At 48.3% G+C, this 19,778-nt stretch overlaps 1 protein-coding gene across 1 annotated transcript in view; it reads left to right on the forward strand.

The window, feature by feature from the left end:
• The first annotated feature begins 7,232 nt into the window (after positions 1 to 7,232).
• Positions 7,233 to 19,778, forward strand: part of PTCHD1 (patched domain containing 1) — a 63,778-nt gene continuing 51,232 nt past the window's right edge. Inside the window, exon 1 of the mRNA XM_004021962.5 lies at positions 7,233 to 7,602. Within this exon, the coding sequence (XP_004022011.3) occupies positions 7,252 to 7,602 (351 nt within the window). The 5' untranslated portion in view covers positions 7,233 to 7,251. The remainder of the gene's footprint in view (positions 7,603 to 19,778) is intronic.

A 19,778-nucleotide genomic window follows, 5' to 3' on the forward strand; every position in this document is an offset into this window, starting at 1 on the left:
TGATGATAGGAGAGCCTACTGAGTTGGCAGGATATCCTGAAAGACTCAGATATCCAATCAGCACACTTTTGAGAGGGGATCATCTACACAAAGCAGTGTACCTCTTTATCTTAAGCAGTCTATTAGGACATGCCACACACAGGCTCTCTCTTCAGCTGCAAGTTCTCTCTTTGCAAGTCCCCCTTCGTGTAAACTTCTGTGAATACAGTGTTGCTTTACATAAAATTGTTTTTCAGTCAAAACAGGGCTGAGTGCCAGTAGATATTTAATACAGGCATCCTCAGACATACACACACAAAAAACAACAACAACAACAAAAACCTGATGTTTGCCAGGGGACCTTCCCCATTCTGGAAAAAAAAAAAGTTACACTCTTTCCTTCCCTGCATGTAAAGAATGTGTTCCCATTCTCCAGAAATCTTACCTGGATGGCATCTTTTAGGATGGCAGAAGCACCCAACACTTAGAAATCTATCAGGGTTCTTGAGATTAGGATAGCATAAAGTGATGATAAACACACTATGCTAAGAACCACCCTAAATTGCAGCCACCCAAATATCCTTTGCATGACCCTGCTATGCACAATGACTTCATGGTTGACAGAGATCAGTTTAGGTTTAAGAGATATATTAATACATGAAAATATTTTGTTGTTTCTCAGGCAGACAATGATGGTGTGATTATTGAAAGCTAGTGCTTGACATACTTGTTTCTAACCTTTTCAAACCAAAAAAACTTTTGTTTTGGGTCCACATTCCCTCCACACCATGATCAATCCCTCTACCATCTCTGAGCAATAGTGAGCCAAGAGACTGATTCCAAATGTAACAGATAACAGAAATTCCCCATCTTGCCCTCCAAGCAGGAATTCTTCACTTATTTGACCAAGGAATTTAGCTTCCCAGGTGGTTCATGGTAAAGAATCCACCTGCAAAGAAGGAGACTCAGGTTCGATCCCTGGGTCAAGAAGATTCCCTGAAGAAGGAAATGGCAACCCACTCCAGTATTCTTGCCTGGTAAATCCCATGGACAGAGAAGCCTGGCAGGCTACAGTCCATGGGGTCACAAAGAGTCAGACATGACTTAGTGACTAAACAACATGGTGTTTCCAGTAGTCATGTATGGATGTGAGACTTGGACCATAAAGAAGGCTGAGCACCAAAGAACTGATGCTTTCAAACTGTGATGTTGGAGAACACTCTTGAAAGTCACTTGGACTGCAAGGAGATCAAACCAGCCAATCCTAAAGGAAATAAATCCTGAATATTCATTGGAAGGACTGATGCTAAAGTTGAAGCTCCAATACTCTGGCTAACTGATGTGAAGAGCCGATTTATTAGAAAAGACTCTGATGCTGGGAAAGACTGAAGACAGGAGGAGAAGGGGATGACAGAGGATGAGATGGTTGGATGGCATCACCAACTCAATGGATATGAATTTGAGCAAGCTCCAGGAGATGATGAAGGACAGGGAAGCCTGGCGTGCTGCAGTCCATGGGGTTGAAAGGAGTAAAACACGGCTGAGTGACCAAACAACAACAAACATTGCATATGCCTTGGCAAATCTCTCCTGCCAAAGACCACCAGGACCATGCCAGTAATTGCACAAGCTGGTTTCATTTTTCTTTGCAGCCATGGAGAACTTGCACCATGGAGAACTGAAGGGCATCTCAAGAAGTAGTTGTTAGAAAGGACTTATTAGCGGATTTGAGCTCGTATTAAAGATTTGGGATAAAGTTTAAGGCAGTGGGGCTTGTTCTGGTTTCAGTGCTCTTTGGAAATTGCATAGTTTTATCACTGGGTATCTTACTGAGTCTTTATCTGGAGGGACAGAAGACTAGAGCAAGGCTAAAGCTATAATGTGTTTTTCAACATGCCACAGTAGTCTCTCTTATTAGCCAGGGTAGAAACATGTTTGATCATTTCTGTGGCTTGGATAAAGTTCCTGTTTTGTCCATGTTCAGACATGATTATGGAGTGTTTCTAATTTTGTCTAGATCCATCACAGTTACAAAATGACCTTATCTGCCATTAGTGTTTGCGGGAATGGATATTGCTCCACAGAACACCAAAGCTTAGCTGTGAGTACAAGGACAGGTCCTAGTAATCCCAAGTCCCAGCAGGTTATACCAGGCCAACTTGTGGATGGCAGGGACTGATTTTCTTTTTCCCACACACACATTTCAGAAACTTCTGAAAGAGACAGGAATACCAGACCACCTGATCTGCCTCTTGAGAAACCTATATGCAGGTCAGGAAGCAACAGTTAGAACTGGACATGGAACAACAGACTGGTTCCAAATAGGAAAAGGAGTATGTCAAGGATGTATATTGTCCCCCTGCTTATTTTACTTATATGCAGAGTACATCATGAGAAATACTGGGCTGGAGGAAGCACAAGCTGGAATCAAGATTGCTGAGAGAAATATCAATCACCTCAGATATGCAGATGACACCACCCTTATGGCAGAAAGTGAAGAGGAACTAAAAAGCCTCTTGATGAAAGTGAAAGAGGAGAGTGAAAAAGTTGGCTTAAAGCTCAACATTCAGAAAATGAAGATCATGGCATCCAGTCCCATCATTTCATGGCAAATAGATGGGAAAACAGTGGAAACAGTGTCAGACTTTATTTTGAGGGGCTCCAAAATCACTGCAGATGGTGACTGCAGCCATGAAATAAAAGATGCTTACTCCTTGGAATAAAAGTTATGACCAACCTAGATAGCATATTCAAAAGCAGAGACATTACTTTGCCAACAAAGGTCCGTCTAGTCAAGGCTATGGTTTTTCCACTGGTCATGTATGGATGTGAGAGTTGGACTGTGAAGAAAGCTGAGCGCTGAAGAATTGATGCTTTTGAACTGTGGTGTTGGAGAAGACTCTTGAGAGTCCCTCGGACTGCAAGGCGATCCAACCAGTCCATTCTGAAGGAGATCAGCTCTGGGATTTCTTTGGAAGGAATGATGCTAAAGCTGAAACTCCAGGACTTTGGCCACCTCATGCAAAGAGTGGACTCATTGGAAAAGATTCTGATGCTGGGAGGGATTGGGGGCAGGAGGAGAAGGGGACGACAGAGGATGAGATGGCTGGATGGCATCACGGACTCGATGGACGTGAGTCTGAGTGAACTCCGGGAGTTGGTGATGGACAGGGAGGCCTGGCGTACTGCGATTCATGGGGTCGCAAAGAGTCAGACACGACTGAGCAACTGAACTGAACTGAACATATTCAGTCAGAAAAGACTAGAATGTAACAAATATCATTTACTGTTTGTGATACTCCAGCACAGTGTCCCATGGACAGAGGAGCCTGGTAGGCTGCCGTCTATGGGGTCACACAGAGTCGGACACGACTGAAGTGACTTAGCAGCAGCAGCACAGTGTTAAGTGCCCTACATCTTTAACCTATTTAATCTTCACAGCCAGCGACTCTATGGAGTAAGTACAACCAATATTCCCATTTTCCAGAAGTGAAAAGTGTGGCATAAAGAGGTTAAGTTACTACCCAACATAAGCAATAGAGCAAGAATTCAACTTAGCGGCTATAGACCAACAGCCTCAACCTCTACCTATTGTAGAGGTTACTGTCTATGTGTACAATAAATTATGAGCAGAGATTACCTTTCAAAGACAATGGGAGTACAGGGATACAGGTGCCTTTTTCTCTTCTCTTTCTTGTCCTTATTTTCTATATTATCTACAATTAATATGTATTCATTTTCAATCAGAAAAAGGAATAATTTGCGAATGTACTTATGGAAGCTCTGTACCCAAGCCAAGGTCACCGTCCTAATGCAAACCCAAGTCTTGGGTGCTGTCAAAGCTCCCCTGAATGTCTGAATCAAAAGAGAAGACATCAAATGGGGAGGAGGCAACGCCCTCTCTGCACACGCGCTTTCTCTCTCTCTCTTACTCCAACTCAATTACTCCAACTCAGTTTAGATCATATTAACTGGATTTCCCGCATTAAAAAGTGGCAGGAAGACCCACTCTGGGGCCATTCCGTGTCTCTGAATTAAAGCCGGGAGAGTGGAAGTCCCCCAACATGCCCCATATACAGAAGAACAATTAGGAATTGAATTGGGAGGACTAGAACCAAATACCTTGGTCTCCAACGAAAGACCCTTTCCTGGTGGGAGAACAACACTCCCACTCGTCAGGTGAGCTCTGCTGAGTTTGTCCCGCTCTAGGACGCAGCCCAGGCACTGAGAGCGGGACGCCAGCACTGCAGCCTGCGTGAGGGCTTACATGAAAGGGCTGAAAATTCTAGGGAGGGCAGTGAACCGAGGTTAGGCGGGAACCATTGGGAGGGACAAAGACTTCAGAATGAAAAGAGCTTTGTGGAAATGTTAAAGGCTCCCGATCAGACCTGTCGGCTGCTTTCCCTTCTCTCACTGCGCTGGCGGCAGAGCACACGAAACATCTTTGTTTGCTCCCCGCGCAGAGACCGACTTCAGGCCTCCTGAGAGGTGCCCACCCACCAGCTGCCGCTGGCTTGGCCGCAAAGAACTGGGCTCGCAGTCATTCCCGCTGCCATCGCACCCCCCCACCCCACCCCACTCCCCCGGCCCTTTCCTTCTTTCCGTCTGCCCCGGCCGAGAGCCACGAGAGGCAGCCTCCCTGCCATTTAGCACCTCGGCTGCGCAATGGTGGGTGGTTTCCCAAAACGTGTGCCCTCGCAGCCGCTCGCGCTCGAGTCGCCGCTTGCAGGGGCACAAGTCAATGAGGCTTTTCCCTCCGCGATCATCGTGAATCAGCAAAGCGCTGCAGAGCCGCGGCGTCTCCGCGGGCAGAAATTAAGATGATGGGGGAAGGGCACAAGTAGAGTGTTGCAGGGGAATTTCTAGCCCCTCCCGGGAATGGCAGTTCGGGGTTGAAGAGGGCAGGGGGCGATGTCAGCTGGAAGCTGCCAGAGGGAACCTTTGGAAATCGAGAGCGTTGAACCAGAGGGAGCCTTTGGAAACAGAGAGCGGTGTGGGGAAGAGTGAGGCTAAGCTGAGAAAGTGGACGGGAGTCTGGCTAGGCAGGAGGACCCCGGGAGCGCAGGCTGAGCTGAGCCGGTGCGCCCCCGGGGTAGTCAGCCCGGCCGCTGCAGGTGTTGCTGAGGGAATATAGGATGGAGGGTCTGGAGTGGGGGAAGGGAGGAGAGGAACCAAAAAAAAGGAGGATTTCCCGGCCCACGACTTCCTGTTTCTAATGTGCAAGTTCCCAAGTTCAGTTGGAGAAGTGGAGGGCCGCTAGGCATTGGGGAATCTGCGATGGGAACGTTAGGGAAATACCTCCCTCAGTCGCGTTCTCCCATCCGTTCCCCTGTCCCTCTCTTCTTTCTCCTCTCTCTCTCTCTGGCTTCTTCCTCTTCCTCGTCCTCCTCTCCCTATCCCGTCTTCCTTCAGCTTTGATTAATATGCATGTCCATGCTCAGTAGTGCGGGCCACACTCCAGGGACCGCGCCTCCCGTCACCGCCGCCTTTCGCTAGACCCTTGGCACCAAGAGGCCAAGCGGGAAAGGCTGGAGGCGTGGGATGAGAAGACCGAGCGCTCAGAGCGCGAAGCCCGGGGACCCCTGTCCGCGCCCCGGTCCCCACCCCCCTAGCTGGACAGAGCGCCTCAGTGGCCCAGACTCCGAGGTTCCGCTCGGTCTGCGTGGCAATGGATGGATCCCGCGGCTTGGAGCGCGCAACAAACCGCGCTAAATTGTACCTGTGCGTGGCCGTTCCCGCCGCCGCCGCAGGTCTATCCCGGGCCCGAAGCCGGCGCCCGCCTTCTCGGGGAATTCTCTGGAGGGGGTGTGCGAGGGGAACCACCGTGGCCGCCTGCTAGCTCACGCCTGGCGCGCACAAGCACACGCCCAACTTTGCCGAGCTGTCAGCGCCCCCCCCCCCGAGTTCCCCCGCGCCCCCTGCGGCTCGGCACTCTCAGAGACCAGAGCTCTCCAGGTCTGAGATAAGGTGTTCCCCACTCCCACACTCTCGCATTTGAGGAGGAGAGGGCAGGGTGGAGGAGAGAAGGGAAGTAACGCTACTGACTCCCTGACCAGCTGTTCACAAACACTCTACGCCCGCAGGGGCGCCCGCTCCAGCCCCGCCAGGTCCCCCAGACTCGCCAGTGACGACAAAGAGAGGAGGAGGCAGTGCGGAGAGGCGGGAGTCCGGCAGCACTAGAGCCCTGGAGACCGGCGGCTCCACGGACTGAACACCATTATCAGCCACTTTTATTACTGGAGTCGGGGTGGGGAGGTTGAGGGGCGCAGAGCAGAGCTGTCTAACCCACTCTGGAGAGACCCTCATGGAGAACGAGGAGACTCTCTACAGGCGCCTTCGGAGTGGACGTGTCCCAGACGCACAAGCGGACTCTGGTCCCGCGGAAGCTGCAGTGTTGGGGATATTTTAAATGGCTCTTACTTGAGAGGAGGCGTGATTTCCACGTTCGAGCGTCTTCGCTCCCCACCCCCTCTCCGCACCAGCCAGTGCGCGCCACCACCTGAGCCTGGCGAGAGCCGGGGCGCACGCAGTCTTCAGCCTCCTCCTTTTCGCCTCTGGGGGGGATTCGGCTCTGAGCCAGTCTGCCCGACGCCCCCAAGGACAACTCTTTACTTTTTGTTTGGAAAATCGGGGCCATTTCTTTATTCGTCTCTGGGTCTCCCCGGAGGAGGACAGGGGAGGGGAGGGCGCGCGCGGCGGGCCGGGCCAGGGGAGGGGAGTGCTGGGAGGGGAGGGGACTGGGTGTAGCCTGGAATTCTCCGTCCTCGTGTTCCTAGGCTGGCGCGCAGAGTCTCCCCGCGATAGCGCCGCCGCCGCTCCCCGCGCCACCCCGTCGTTGGCTTCGGGGGTCGGGTGAGTGGGGTCATGACGCGCCGCGGGGGCCGCCCCGGGCCCCTCCCGCGCTGAGCCGGGACGCTGCCCCGCCGCGCGGAGCCCCTCGGGCGGGGAGGCGGCGGGGGGTGGGGAGGGCGCACGGGGTAGGGCGGGGTGGGGGCGGCGCGGAGGCCGCCAAGCTGGGGGGCTCTCCGGGCGGGCGCGGCCGCGGGCAGGAGGGCGTGTCTCCGGCCCGAGGGGACCCTCCCGAGGCGCGGCGCGGGACTCCCCGATGGTGGTGCCGCGGCTCCGGGAGAGCACCGGGTCTCGCCTCCGCCGCCGCCGCCGCCGCCGCCGTCGCCGCCGCGGGCGCCACCACCGCCGCCGCCGCCGCCGCCGCCGCCCGAGCCCGCGCCGAGCGTGCGCCTCGCCCTCCTCCCGCGCCCGCTCTGCTCTAGGATGCTGCGGCAGGTTCTACACAGGGGCTTGAGGACGTGTTTCTCCCGGCTCGGCCACTTCATTGCCAGTCACCCTGTCTTCTTCGCCTCGGCGCCGGTGCTCATCTCCATCCTGCTCGGCGCCAGCTTCAGCCGCTACCAGGTCGAGGAGAGCGTGGAGCACCTGCTGGCGCCCCAGCACAGCCTCGCCAAGATCGAGCGCAACCTCGTCAACAGCCTCTTCCCGGTCAACCGCTCCAAGCACCGGCTGTACTCGGACCTGCAGACCCCTGGGCGCTACGGCCGGGTCATCGTCACCTCCTTCCAGAAAGCCAACATGCTGGACCAGCATCACACCGACCTGATCTTAAAGGTGAGAGGGGGGCGGGCGCGGGCAGTCTCTGCCGGCGCCGCTGCCGCGGTGGGGCTGGCTGTGCGCAGGGGTCCGGGCTGAGAGCGCCGCCTCTCCCATCCCAGGCGACTGCCGCAGGGGCTCTGCTGCACCGCGCGCCCCTCGAAGGCCGCCCGGAGCCTCCCAGCCTCCCGGACGGGTAGTGTCCGGGCCCGGCCCGGCCCTGGCCGCCGTCGCCGCCACCCCAGCAGTCGCTGCAACAGTTGGGGCGGCGGCGGCCACCGTGCTGTGATCGGTGCGCTTGTTTTGGATGCAGTGGTCTTGGGGGCGGGGAGGCTGTGGGGTAACTGGGCCAGAAGGAGCCCAACTAGAGAAGACATTCTAGAAAGTCCTGCTACTTGAAAACAAAATACTCTCTGGAAGAGGGGCGGGGGGCGGATTCAGAGAGCCTGCTCCCCTGTCCTCGTTTCTTCTTCATTGCTCCAGTCAGGTAGTGGAGTGTTTTGGAAAAGGCTGCTCCGAGGGGCTGTGGGTGGGCCGAGGAATGTGAAGTGGGAAGGTAAAGAAGTGTGTTCCCGGAAAGCAGGGGCTGCCCTCTTCCCCTCTTCCCCGGGCAAGGTGGCCATCTCTGTTTTCCCGAGTGGGAAATGATGTTTGTAATTCGCAGTCGGTTCATATTTCACAGTAGCTCTCCTCCTTCAAGATGCAAAAAGTTCTCTGGGAAGGGGTGGGGGGTGGTTCACTGATCCACTTGTATGTGGGTGCGTTTGGGGGTGAGGGTGAGAGTCAGAGCAAGAGAGTGAGGACAGAAGCCAGGCTGCGTGGCCATGACAAGAGCACAGTAGTCTGAGCAGCTGCTTAAAGGGTGACACTGGGAGAAACAGGCTGTGCCACAGCCCTAGGTGAGGATTTGGTGTAAAAAGTGAGGTCAGTGGTGATAACTTTCAGGAAGTTCCCAAGAAAAGCAGAAGAGTGAGGACTAGAGATGGAAAAGTGAAGACCTTAGGAAAGAAAAGCCAAGATAGGTTAGAATGTTCCATCCCAGTCCTGGTGGGGATTCTGGGTCTTGTTTACTGAACGTCCTCCTCTGGGGAGGGCACGCAGGAACCAGTCCTGCTGGAACCCTGGGGTGGAGGGGTGGAAAGTGCTGGTCTTGTGTGGGTCCAGATCTAGGACTGGAGGCTGGGTAGATTTCTAATCTACTTCTCCCACTGGGAGTCAGCCAGTGAGCCCAGGGAACTCTTTCCTTCTCTTTCCCTCTGCAGGTAACCCCCTAGAGACAAGCTCTTTTTCCTCTATAATTTTCCACGGTCTATTTGTTGACATCAGTAATTAGTAATGAGGGGAATCTGAGCAGAGACTCAATGGAATTAGGACCTTCCCACATTGGGTGGCTCGTGATATTTTTAACGACACACACATCATCACACATACTCATCACAGAACCTTAGTAACATCAATCCTGAGTTGTTTGCTTTTCTGATGATTACACTCCCAACATCAAAGTGTTCCCCCCGCCATGCTTCAGTTAATGTGTTTTGACACACACATAAATACTGCTACAAATGCTTTTCCCAGAAAATATGTAATAATTTCACCATAGGCTTAAGGAAACTATACTTTAGCCAGTCCTGACAGTTAGAAAACTGCTCCATTTTTTGATATATGATCTATTTAAATGATGTTTCTCTTTGTTTTTATTTTATTTTTTGAGGTGATGGTTCCACTGGCTGTTTATTTCCCCTAACAATCCGTCACACAACTGTGATGGGCAGTCACCAGTTACATTGACTCTCAAGGTTAATGAGACATCAACAGGCACGTCAGATCTCTTTTCAACTGGATTGTTTCTCTCGGATTTGATTTTGATCTGTTCAGGACAGAAAACCGTATTAGACGAGAACGTTGGGAGTGGAGAGACAGGGAGGCTGGCTTTGCTTCATACCTAAAGGGCAACTTTAAAGGACTGCGGTCTTGTGAGTGAATTGTTTTAAGAAATTGGGTGTTTTTTCATGCTCTAGGTTTCTGGGGAAGATCAATCCAAGTAGAATAGTGGTGAAAACTCATTTCTAGCTGATAGCTCTCTGGTGAAAATGAATTCACAGAGCTTATGAAAACCCAGACTCGGGCAACTGAGGGAATTGCCTTCAATTTTATATACCCATTGTTTTCTTCTTATATCCAACCTCTCTATGTGGTAGGTGTGGAGCTGGGGACCAGAAAAATGGACCCTTGGTAGTCATGGTAATGAAAAGTGTAGGAACAAGCACTGACTTTCTTCCACTCTTTTTCTATGAGAGACATGATAGATTAGTCCTTTACAAAAGGTGTTAGGAGTGAGAGTCACGGTTTTCTACCCTTTCTGGTGTTTCTCTGATACTTTGTTGCTGGCATCAAGGAGACCTGATGCTTAACATTGTACACAACACCAGCCCGCCCCTGCCTGTTTTATCACATCACAGGGGAAGTGAAGTGGACAAAGCAGAACCAGGCTTTGAGGCTTTCTCAGGCCCCATGACAAAACTGAAGAGGTAGCTCCCAGGGTTGTGTCATTTACTCCTCCTCAGGCTCTGGGGGTGTCCCTACGCAATGAAGGCGAGCCGGCTTGGAATATGAGTCCAGCTACTTTCTGATCCAAAACAGACTGAGGAAGGGATGATGACAAAAAGTGAACACCTGTTCACTTTGGTGTTTTGGTGTTTTTTAAAATATTGGGCTGGCCCAAAAGTTCATTTGGGTTTTCAGCATGCTGCTACAAGAAAACCCAAATGAACTTTTTGGCCAACCCAATATAATTGGGAGTATCACAGAAAAAAAAAAAATAATCCACATTTGCAAACTCAGCTCATCTGCCTTGGAGGAGCTTTCTCAAATTTGTGCAGGTGACATGACTGCCATACACTGACCTCTGCAGTGTAGAATCTGATCACAAACTACAAGAAGAGGGATTCTCCCTAGCAACGGTTTCCTCTGAAGGCTACAAAGCAAAGATGTAATTTGGGGTGAAAGTAGGTGGGGCCTGATAATGCTGGTAAGAAGCCAGCCATTAATTTTTGAACCCTTTTAAATACATGTTGATCTTCAAAAGTCTTCATTTTTGCTAGAAGATTAAATTTAGCTCATTATTATATCTTAACAGAAAATCCAGGATGTTCATCTCAGAGCAAGTTTCAGAGTAGTGCCTCACGGGCTTATATGGACATGCTTCTTTCTGATCACCTAAAGTGAAGTGTGAGCAAGACCTAGTTGATAACTGATCTGGCTGTAACTACGACAGTACTTGATTTCTTCCAGGATCATCTGTGTAAAGAACCAGTTCAGCTTACTCCTTCTAATAATGATATCACCTCTGTAACAGCTTAATTATAAACCTGTAATACATTTAAATACAGCAAACACCAAAGGGTAGGCAGGCAGGAAAAATGGTGTGGTTCCATTATACAGTTGAGAAAACTGCTCCTTAGAAATTAACTGACATACTATAGAAAAAATAAAAAACCAAGGACAGAACCAGGACTGTGACCCAGGATTTTGACTCCCAGCCCACTGCTCTTCTCACTATCATATAATAAACTCCTTGAGTGATTTAAAATGTACATTTCTGGTATCCAAATATATTCAATCAAAATCTCATCGCCATCTAACAGCGACAGTAGAATCATAAGGACATTCTCTTGACTGATGCTGCCCTGTGTCAATGGAAATCCACTAATAGAAAGTCCACATGCCCAAAGTAATACATTTATCATCAGCAATATACAAAGAGAGAATATTTTAGGGGAAAAATCTCTGGATGATTGAACTGCGATTTCCTGTTTGAGTGCTGTCCACAGGCCAGGTCAGGGTGGATTGAACCCCAGTGCTCACTAACACAGTCCCCACCACATGACAGACCTTCAGTAACTGTCTAAGGGATCTGCCCCCATCTGCTCAGATGTTTACGTGATGGGCAAAGAAAATGCCACCAGAACTACTCTGAAAGGTATTTTCAAAATGACATTTTTATGTTTACAACTTTACAGGCAGCTTCTAAGGCTTTTCTTCTTCCAAGATACCATCCTTCCTTCCATTCTTCCTTTCTCTTTTTCCAAGATCACCTCTGTAGTCATATCAAAACCCATCCCAATTTTGAGATTGGGTAGGGGCATCTCCTTCACATCTTGTCCCCTTCTTCAGAAGAACCTCATAGGCTGTTTGACTCCAAACCAAGGGGAGGTCACGTACTCACTCTACAGACATTCTTTCTTTTACTGGGGAATCTCATTTTGTTCAAGTATCAAGTGTCTGTGTTATACAAACTTTTTATGTTTAAATGTACTAAGGAGAAAAAAAGTTGCAAAATGAGATTAATAGAATTTAAGTTGGAACTCTTTAACTCAAGCTTTCCACGAAGGGCAGCACAACTGCTAGCTCAGGGTCACAGAGACCTGGTAGCTGGATCAAGATCTCAGTTTTTCCAAATACTGTCTCAGCACTTTCAATCATTACAGGAAGCGCCATCATTTCTTTCTCTCCAGTCTAAGGATCGGCAAATGCCAGCCTTTTTTTTGAGCTTAGGCATTTTTACATTTTTTAAAAATTGTAACAAAAACAAAGAATAATATGAGACAGAGATAGCCCATGTCTCTCAAAGCCTAAAATATTTGCTCATAATATTTACATAAAGAAGTTCCTCTACTGTATTCCAAACCTTCTATACTGTATTCCAAACCTCCCTGACTGGAACGATTTCAGAAGTTAATGCTGTTAAATCATCTCTAAGGCAGTGGTTCTGAACCAGGGGGGACTGTGCCCTGCAGGGGACATTTAGCAATGGTTGGAGACATTTTAGCTCACATCTGGGGGTGACTTGCTCCCGGCGTTTAGTGGGTAGAGGTCATGGATGCTGTTAAACATTCTCTGAGTGCAGAATAGCCCCCCGCCACTTCCCACAGCAAAGAATGATTTGGTCCCAAGTCCTGCCTGAAAGGGTTCATTTGTATATTTCTTTTGTTCTGTCAGGATTTTTTCATCTGCATTGATTATGTAAAATGAAAAAATGCCAAAGAGAAGTTCACATCCAAAAATTTTATAGAAGTTTGACTGGGGACAAATAGTACAACCTCTGAGGACATGCTCGTATGGGTGGTGAGGCAAAGACCAGATTTGCCAGCGTAACATTCCCCAAGAGACAGCTGTCTTGCTCTCGTACAGCTCTGTCCTTTATGGTCCAAATCCCACTCCAGAGGAACCCAGGAAACTGAATACAGTCTAACTGCCTGAATGGTAAAGCTGGCCTTGAGACTGGTCAGAGTGTCTATTACTGGCAGGCCTGGCCCCCAGTCCTGGCCATCACCCACTAGGCCCAGCTTCTCCTGATGGTACGTAAGCTCCCACTGTGAGCAGTGACCTGCCGAGGAGGCAGAAGGCAGCACTTTATTGCCTGGCCTAGCTGCTTTGCTTTGCCGAACATTAAGTGACAAAGGAAGGGCTTGTATCCAGAGGACAGAGATGGAAGACCCTTGGGTTTGGAAGGCACCTTAAAGGTCACCTCCACTGACGCTGGAATGTGCTCTTAGAATCTCAGGGTGCTTTGTCTGGTGACAGGTACTACGATGCTTTGGGTAGCCCAAGTCCCTTCAATGAGTGACCCAAGTGGCAGATACTCTTAGAGAAGACTGAGGCCAGGCCTGAAAGAGTGGCGTCTGTGTATGTCGGCTGCACCAGGAGCAAAGTAAGGGGAGGATGAGATCTCGTTTCATTCTCCTGGCATTTCATAGAAGGTGCATCCGAAAAATCCAAGTTCAGTGTCATTCTAGGGTTGTCTGACTTCTAAGCACATGTCATGTGTGTGAATAGCATCCTCCAGTGCCCACCCTGTTTGTCTCATTTAGATTTGAGGTGCCATCTTTTACTCTCCTGTGTAGATAAGCATTGGGGCCAAACTTTGGGTAAACTGCTAAGTTAAACTGGAATTTAAATATAAAGCTGTCGTGTGAGAGGAAGCCCACCTTTTTAATGGCTCAGAGTATCTTGACAGATGCCACATTAGAGTTAGAGAAGGAGGCTTTTTTTTTTTTTTTTTTTTACCGACACAAAGACTGAACCTCTCAGGATTCACCAGACTTACAACCCTACTACAGCTGCTGAGCATTTAGCCGGTGACTTCCTGTGATAATAACTAAGAGAAGGAGAAGAAAGCTAACAGAAGTTATTTGCTTCCTGCCTGAGAGGTTGCAGCATCCCTGGCACATGAGCTTGGGGATCTAATCAGCTGTGACTCTGTGGTATACACCATCTGGTACCTGACTTTGGGGCTCAGTGTGAGCCCCAAGTGATACCTGAGATAGGCTTGAAGCAGACCTTTGAAGTCACCTGCTTGCTAGCACATCACAGCAAGCAGGCCTGTCTGCAGCCCTGCCTGTGCTGCCGCCACATGCCCGGAAGGCCACAGAACTTCCGAGGAATCCTGCCAGACTGATTTAATGACCAGCAGGGGAGGTGAGTAATCTCTAACCTTTAAAAGACAAAAAAAAAAAAAAAAAAGGAAATCAACACCAGTTGTTATTTCATATGGGAAGCCCTGAATAATATGTCATACCTTTGACTCCAGAAGTCATATTTTGAACAAAAGAAGGCAGTGAGAGAGCAGAGAAGCTATTTTTATCTTCGTGCTCTCTAAGAAGTCCTCCTGAGAAAATTGTTTTGGGTATTTTGAATGAGCCTCTTTGTTAGGTCTTCTACTTTAGGTTTACCTTGTGGGCTTCAGATACAGTCAAGGTGAGGAATGGAGTGCCGCCTTGGGATGTGATATCCCAAAACATCGGCAAAGAAGTGAGGACGTGAAGTAGAGAGTTGCGGGAAGCAGTCAAGGGAGTGTTCTCAAACAAGCATCCACTGTGAGCACCTGGCGCCCAGCCTCACTGGGGAACTTTGGACAATGCTGGATAACTTCTGTCCAACTTAGCCCAGCTATGGGTAAAGGACCTGGCTGTTCACCCCCACCCCCCCATCCCCTGCCACGTCTCCAGCAACCATTAGTTGATCTGGGACATGAAATAGTCTCTAGCGATCCGAGATGCCACATGTGTCCCTGTAATCAGAACTGTTTTTGTGGTTGCTCTTTTATGAAAATGAAACGAAAGTGAAAGTGAAGTCGCTCAGTCATGTCCGACTCTTTGCGACCCCATGGGCTGTAGCCCACCAGGCTCCTCTGTCCATGGGATTCTCCAGGCAAAGAATACTGGAGTGGGTTGCCATTCCCTTCTCCAGGGGATCTTCCCGACCCAGGGGTCGAACCCAGATCTCCCGCATTGCAGGCAGACGCTTTAACCAAGGCACAGGCAAAGAGCTGCAGACTTTCCAGTGAGTGGCCTTGACCTGTAGAGGTGAGTGAGAGGAGAGAATGTGGGTGGGACTCCGAGAGCATCTCCACCCATCTAGAGACAGACAGCTAGGAGTGTAGGGCCTGCATTGCTAAGGGGTGTTCCTTGCTTCTGGGCAAGAATCATCTAGCATAGCTGTTCACTTATTCCTGAATTTTGATAGGTAACTGCCATTTTCAGTTTTGCCACTGGATGGTGGTAAAGAGGATTCCAGGCTGGACCTGGATACTACCCGGATGTGTGGTTTTATAAGGCAGGCCCCCACACTTGAGTGGCCGGTGTCCAGCCCCTCTTCCCCTCCCACAGTCCCCTTCTTCACACATGTACCTGCCTTGTTCTCTCCCCTAGAAATGCATTCACTCCTTATCATGAGGTCAGACTTACATACCTCCTACTTTATAGGCCTTCCCAAATTCAGGGCTCCCTCCTTCCCTTAAATCCATCTGTCTTTCAGTTGTATCCACATTCTTTAATGCTGAATTAGATAGTATTATATAATTTGCTTCCCTGATAACTCAGTTGGTAAAGAATCTGTCTGCAATGCAGGAGACCTGGGTTCGATCCCTGGGTTGGGAAGATTCCCTGGAGAAGGGAAAGGCTACCCACTCCAGTATTCTGGCCTGGAGACTTCCATGGACTGTATAGTCCATGGGGTCGCAAAGAGCCGGACATGACTGAGTGACTTTCACTTTCTTTCATATAATTTGCTGTAATGTCATGTGATACTTTCTCTTAAGCAACATCATAAAGCTCTTCAAGAGTAGCACCATGTCTTATACACCCAAATCTCTCCTAGAAACCAGTATAATATGGAGTGTGCAGCAGGTGCTTAATAAATTGTTGCTGCTTGACAGCTCATAGGGTATAGAATGTGATAGGCCTTCCCTATTCATTTATTTTGCTCAAATATAATTTTGCCAGATAGCATGACCATGTGATTTTTTCAGATCTGTCTTTATTTCTCATCCTTGATAAATTTTGGTTTCAAACTGGATGATAAGCAATAAGCATCCATTCTGCCTCAGGATCTGCTGACACTTACTTTATATGAGGAGAAACTCATATAAAGAAAAACCAAGCCCAAATCCTGAACACCTCTTTTGGTTCAAGTAGTTTGGCAAGGTGTAAACTTGACCTTGGTCTCCAGGGGTCCATTCCCATTTGGGAGGGCAGAGCACTCTGCAGTTCCCAGCAAACACCCTCAAAGTCAGCTCTCCACTACACACATCCTTACTTGCATAAAATGAAGTCTCAAAAACCACTGGCCAAACCCATACTCAAATGCAAACATGAAACACATTTTTTTAAAAAAACATCAAGAACAAGTGGTTTTCACAGCTATTAGCATCAGAGTTCAAGAGATCACTGTTGTGATGTCATTCAGCCTTTCATTTTTCAAGAGGGAGCCCAGGGTAACAGAAAGACTTGTTCTTAGAGATAAACTTTTAAAATGATGCTGGTACAAAATCAGTGCATCTCTGGTGAGCTTAACAGACACACTTGTTGTTCAGTTGCTAAGGCATGTCTGACTGTGACACCATGGACTGCAGCATACCAGGCTTCCCTGTCCTTCACTATCTCCCAGAGTTTGCTCAAATTCACATCCATTGAGTCAGTGATACTATCCAACCATCTCACTAGAACTGTTCATTTCTCAGCATTCAAGGTGAGATTCCTTTGCCCATTCTTCCATGGGCTCCACAAATTTGTCAAATACCATGGCTTTCTCAGTTTCTTATAACTGTCTCAATAAAAATGCATCTCTACTAAACAACTAGCATAAATGCTCAAAAAAATTTTTTTCAGATGCTCAGTACCTTAACTTTTGGGGTTCTGTATTGTTGTCTCCTGTTTTTATTCTAGTTTTGGTACAGCATGTAGGCAAGTAGTCATATTGAGTAAAGACTGGCTGCTCTTAGATGCTTTATGCCCACACATCACCTGGGCATCTCGTGAAAATACAGATTCTGAATCAGCCTGGGGTAGGAGCTGCTGTTCGGCATTTCTGACAAGCTCTCTGATGATGCTGCTGGTCAGTGGAGCACAACATTGAGGAACAGGGCTCAGATCTGGCTGTTGTGAACAAAGCACTGGAGCTGGAAAGCCAAGCTCAAATCCCATTTCTCCTAAGGTTTGTGACTTTGCGGAAGTAGCCTAACCTCCGTGAGAAGCAGGTTCCTATCTGCACTGAGTGTAACAGCATCCTGCACACCCGCTCAAGGTGAAGGGTGCGGCACGATAACATATGTGAAGGCACTGCGTAACCATTTCCTTCTGTAAGTGTGTTACCATCATTCGTATTTGCTTTGAAAATGGCTGTTATTTCTGCATATATGCCAGCTCTTTCAGAGCCATTATTGCCTGTTGAGTAAATACACATAGGCATTTTTTTCCTTTGATCCAGGAGGCAATAATGGGTGCTCAATCTACATTCTCAATACTCAGATTGGCAATTTGTTGGTCTTTAATGACTCCATCTGAGTCATTACACATGACTGGATTCATCGTATGCTGAGCATACAGCTCCTAAGTTCGCCGGTGGGCAGAGCCTGTCAGTGGAGATGGGCAGATTGCATCCCAGCTCATTGAGGTGGTTTCTCAGGGTTCAGAACCTCTTCTTCACGCTTGCCAGGGCTTTGCATAAAAAGGAAGCATTCACTTCCTGTCCAGAAGTATCTTTGGGATGAAAAGCTCTGGGAGGCTGAGGGGTCCTATGTCAAGGTTCTCTTCACTATTTTACACAGACGGCATGCTAGAAAGGGATTCTCCCGAAACATAGTTACGAGAGTCAGTAACTCTCCCCTCTCACTTAATTTACATGACTACAGTGCTTCCCTGGGATCTTGCTCACATAAGTAGATCTGCAAGCACTTCAAAGGGAGGAGTGTGCCAGAATGGCCAGAGACCAGGAGAACCAGGCAAAGTGATAATTGTGAAGACCTTTGAAACTGTGAAATGGAAAATTTTGCTGACTACGGGTTTTAGCCATTTAGGTCAGTGCATTTCCCCATCTTCCCTTTTCTACAATTTCTTTTCAAAGGGTTAGGAAAGAAATCTACAATTATTTAGGATCAAAATCAAATCCACCAAAGAAAACGTCTCAGCCTTCCTGATTCTCTACACCTAAACTCTTCAAATGAAACTAACCTCAGGTTAAGAGAAGATGAGCAATTCTTCTCAAATTTGAATATGCTTTCAAATTCCCTGGGAATTTTATTAATGTTCATATTCTGATTCAGTAGGTCTGAGACAATAGGCCTATGTGCATTTTGAACACACTCCCAGCGCTGCTGCTGGTCTGAGAGCCATGCCGACTAGATCAGTGAATTGGTGGACCTGAAGAGCCTTTGTGTATCCTGACTAACTAGTACCATTTAATTGCCTCCCTACTCTGAAGCAGTGGTTCCTCACCTTGAGTGGATATCCCATGGAGGCTTGTCCAAACAGAGATTTCAGATTTCACCTCAGAGTTTCCAATTCTTTGAGTCTGGAGTGGGGCCTGAGAACATGCATTTCAAACAGGTTCACAAGGTGATGCTGTACCTGCTGGTCCAAGGACCACAATTTGAGAACCACTGCTATAAAGCATCCTAGTAATTAGCTGCCAGGACTAAACCTAAAAATGCCATTTTTCTCTCAGTTGAAACCTGGACAACATATACAGCAGGGTGAAAGAGTTATTTGTTTAGCCGTTAATTCTGGGTGATATTGTCATAGCTATTATGCAAAGGATACTGTTTAAGCCTAAACCTTGAAGCTGGCAGTTTAACACATGCGTATTGAATAGAGGGACCTGCCCCTGCTGTCTATCTCCAGGAGTTGGAGTTTAGGAGAAAGGGGCTGAGTAGAAGAAAAGATGCTCAGAGATGAGGGAGAGAGAGAGCCCCCACTCCACACATATACAGTATGGATGGTGTTGCTACCATCACTGTATGATTCCCAAAGCTTCCTTCCTTCCAGAAGCTTCCCACACAGGGCCACCTGCCATTTGCTGTTGCAGAAACATAATTTACATCAGACCAGAAGGCACAGCAGGTACAAATAGGAGCTACATGCTGTGTTTCTGAGACAAGGGCCCAGCTCTGTGGTTGCCAGAGGTGAAGGGTCCATGGGGAGGGCCCTGGAAGCTACTGTTCAGCTTTGACAACTGACTGATGTCAGGTACAGTTAGAGAGAGGTGAAGTCGAGCTGGAGCTAAGGTTAGTGAGTACTGATTTTGGAACAGTAGAATTAGCATTGTTTCAGAGCCCTGAAGTTCTGTGTTTGATGCTACGAACCATCAAAGTGTCCATGATAGTCATTTATCCTCCCTGGGGTCTTAATTTCCTCACCCATAAAACTGGATCCGCAATATCATCATCATGGTGTTGGAAGAGAGAAGGAGACACAATGTGTAAACAAACTCTGTAAAGTGCAGCATACCTAAAGCCACACACATCTCCCAGGAGCTGCACTGAATGCACACGTGTTTGTCTGGGGCAAGAATACAAGCTCCTGGGGATTCCTAGGGGAGACGACTAACCACCTTAGTCACTCAGCTGACACATTCCACATTCCCATCTCCTTTTATAAAAAGTGCCTGTACATCAGTGACTGCCTTTTACTAACAAGAAGCTTTGTTGACATGGCCTCATGCTCCCAGATGATGTAATATTATATTAGTCTGTGTTTTTACTTTGAATTACCCAAGGAGAATTTTAAAATAGCATATCTGATCATCCATCATCTACACTTCTAAAGCCTTAGACCTACACTGTCCGATTCAGAAGCCACTAGCCATGTGGTGCTATCTGATTTAAATCTAAATTAGCTAAAATGAGAAATTCATTTCCT

Source organism: Ovis aries, chromosome X (genome assembly GCF_016772045.2).
Source record: "Ovis aries strain OAR_USU_Benz2616 breed Rambouillet chromosome X, ARS-UI_Ramb_v3.0, whole genome shotgun sequence".
In the NCBI taxonomy this organism is placed as follows: domain Eukaryota; kingdom Metazoa; phylum Chordata; class Mammalia; order Artiodactyla; family Bovidae; genus Ovis; species Ovis aries.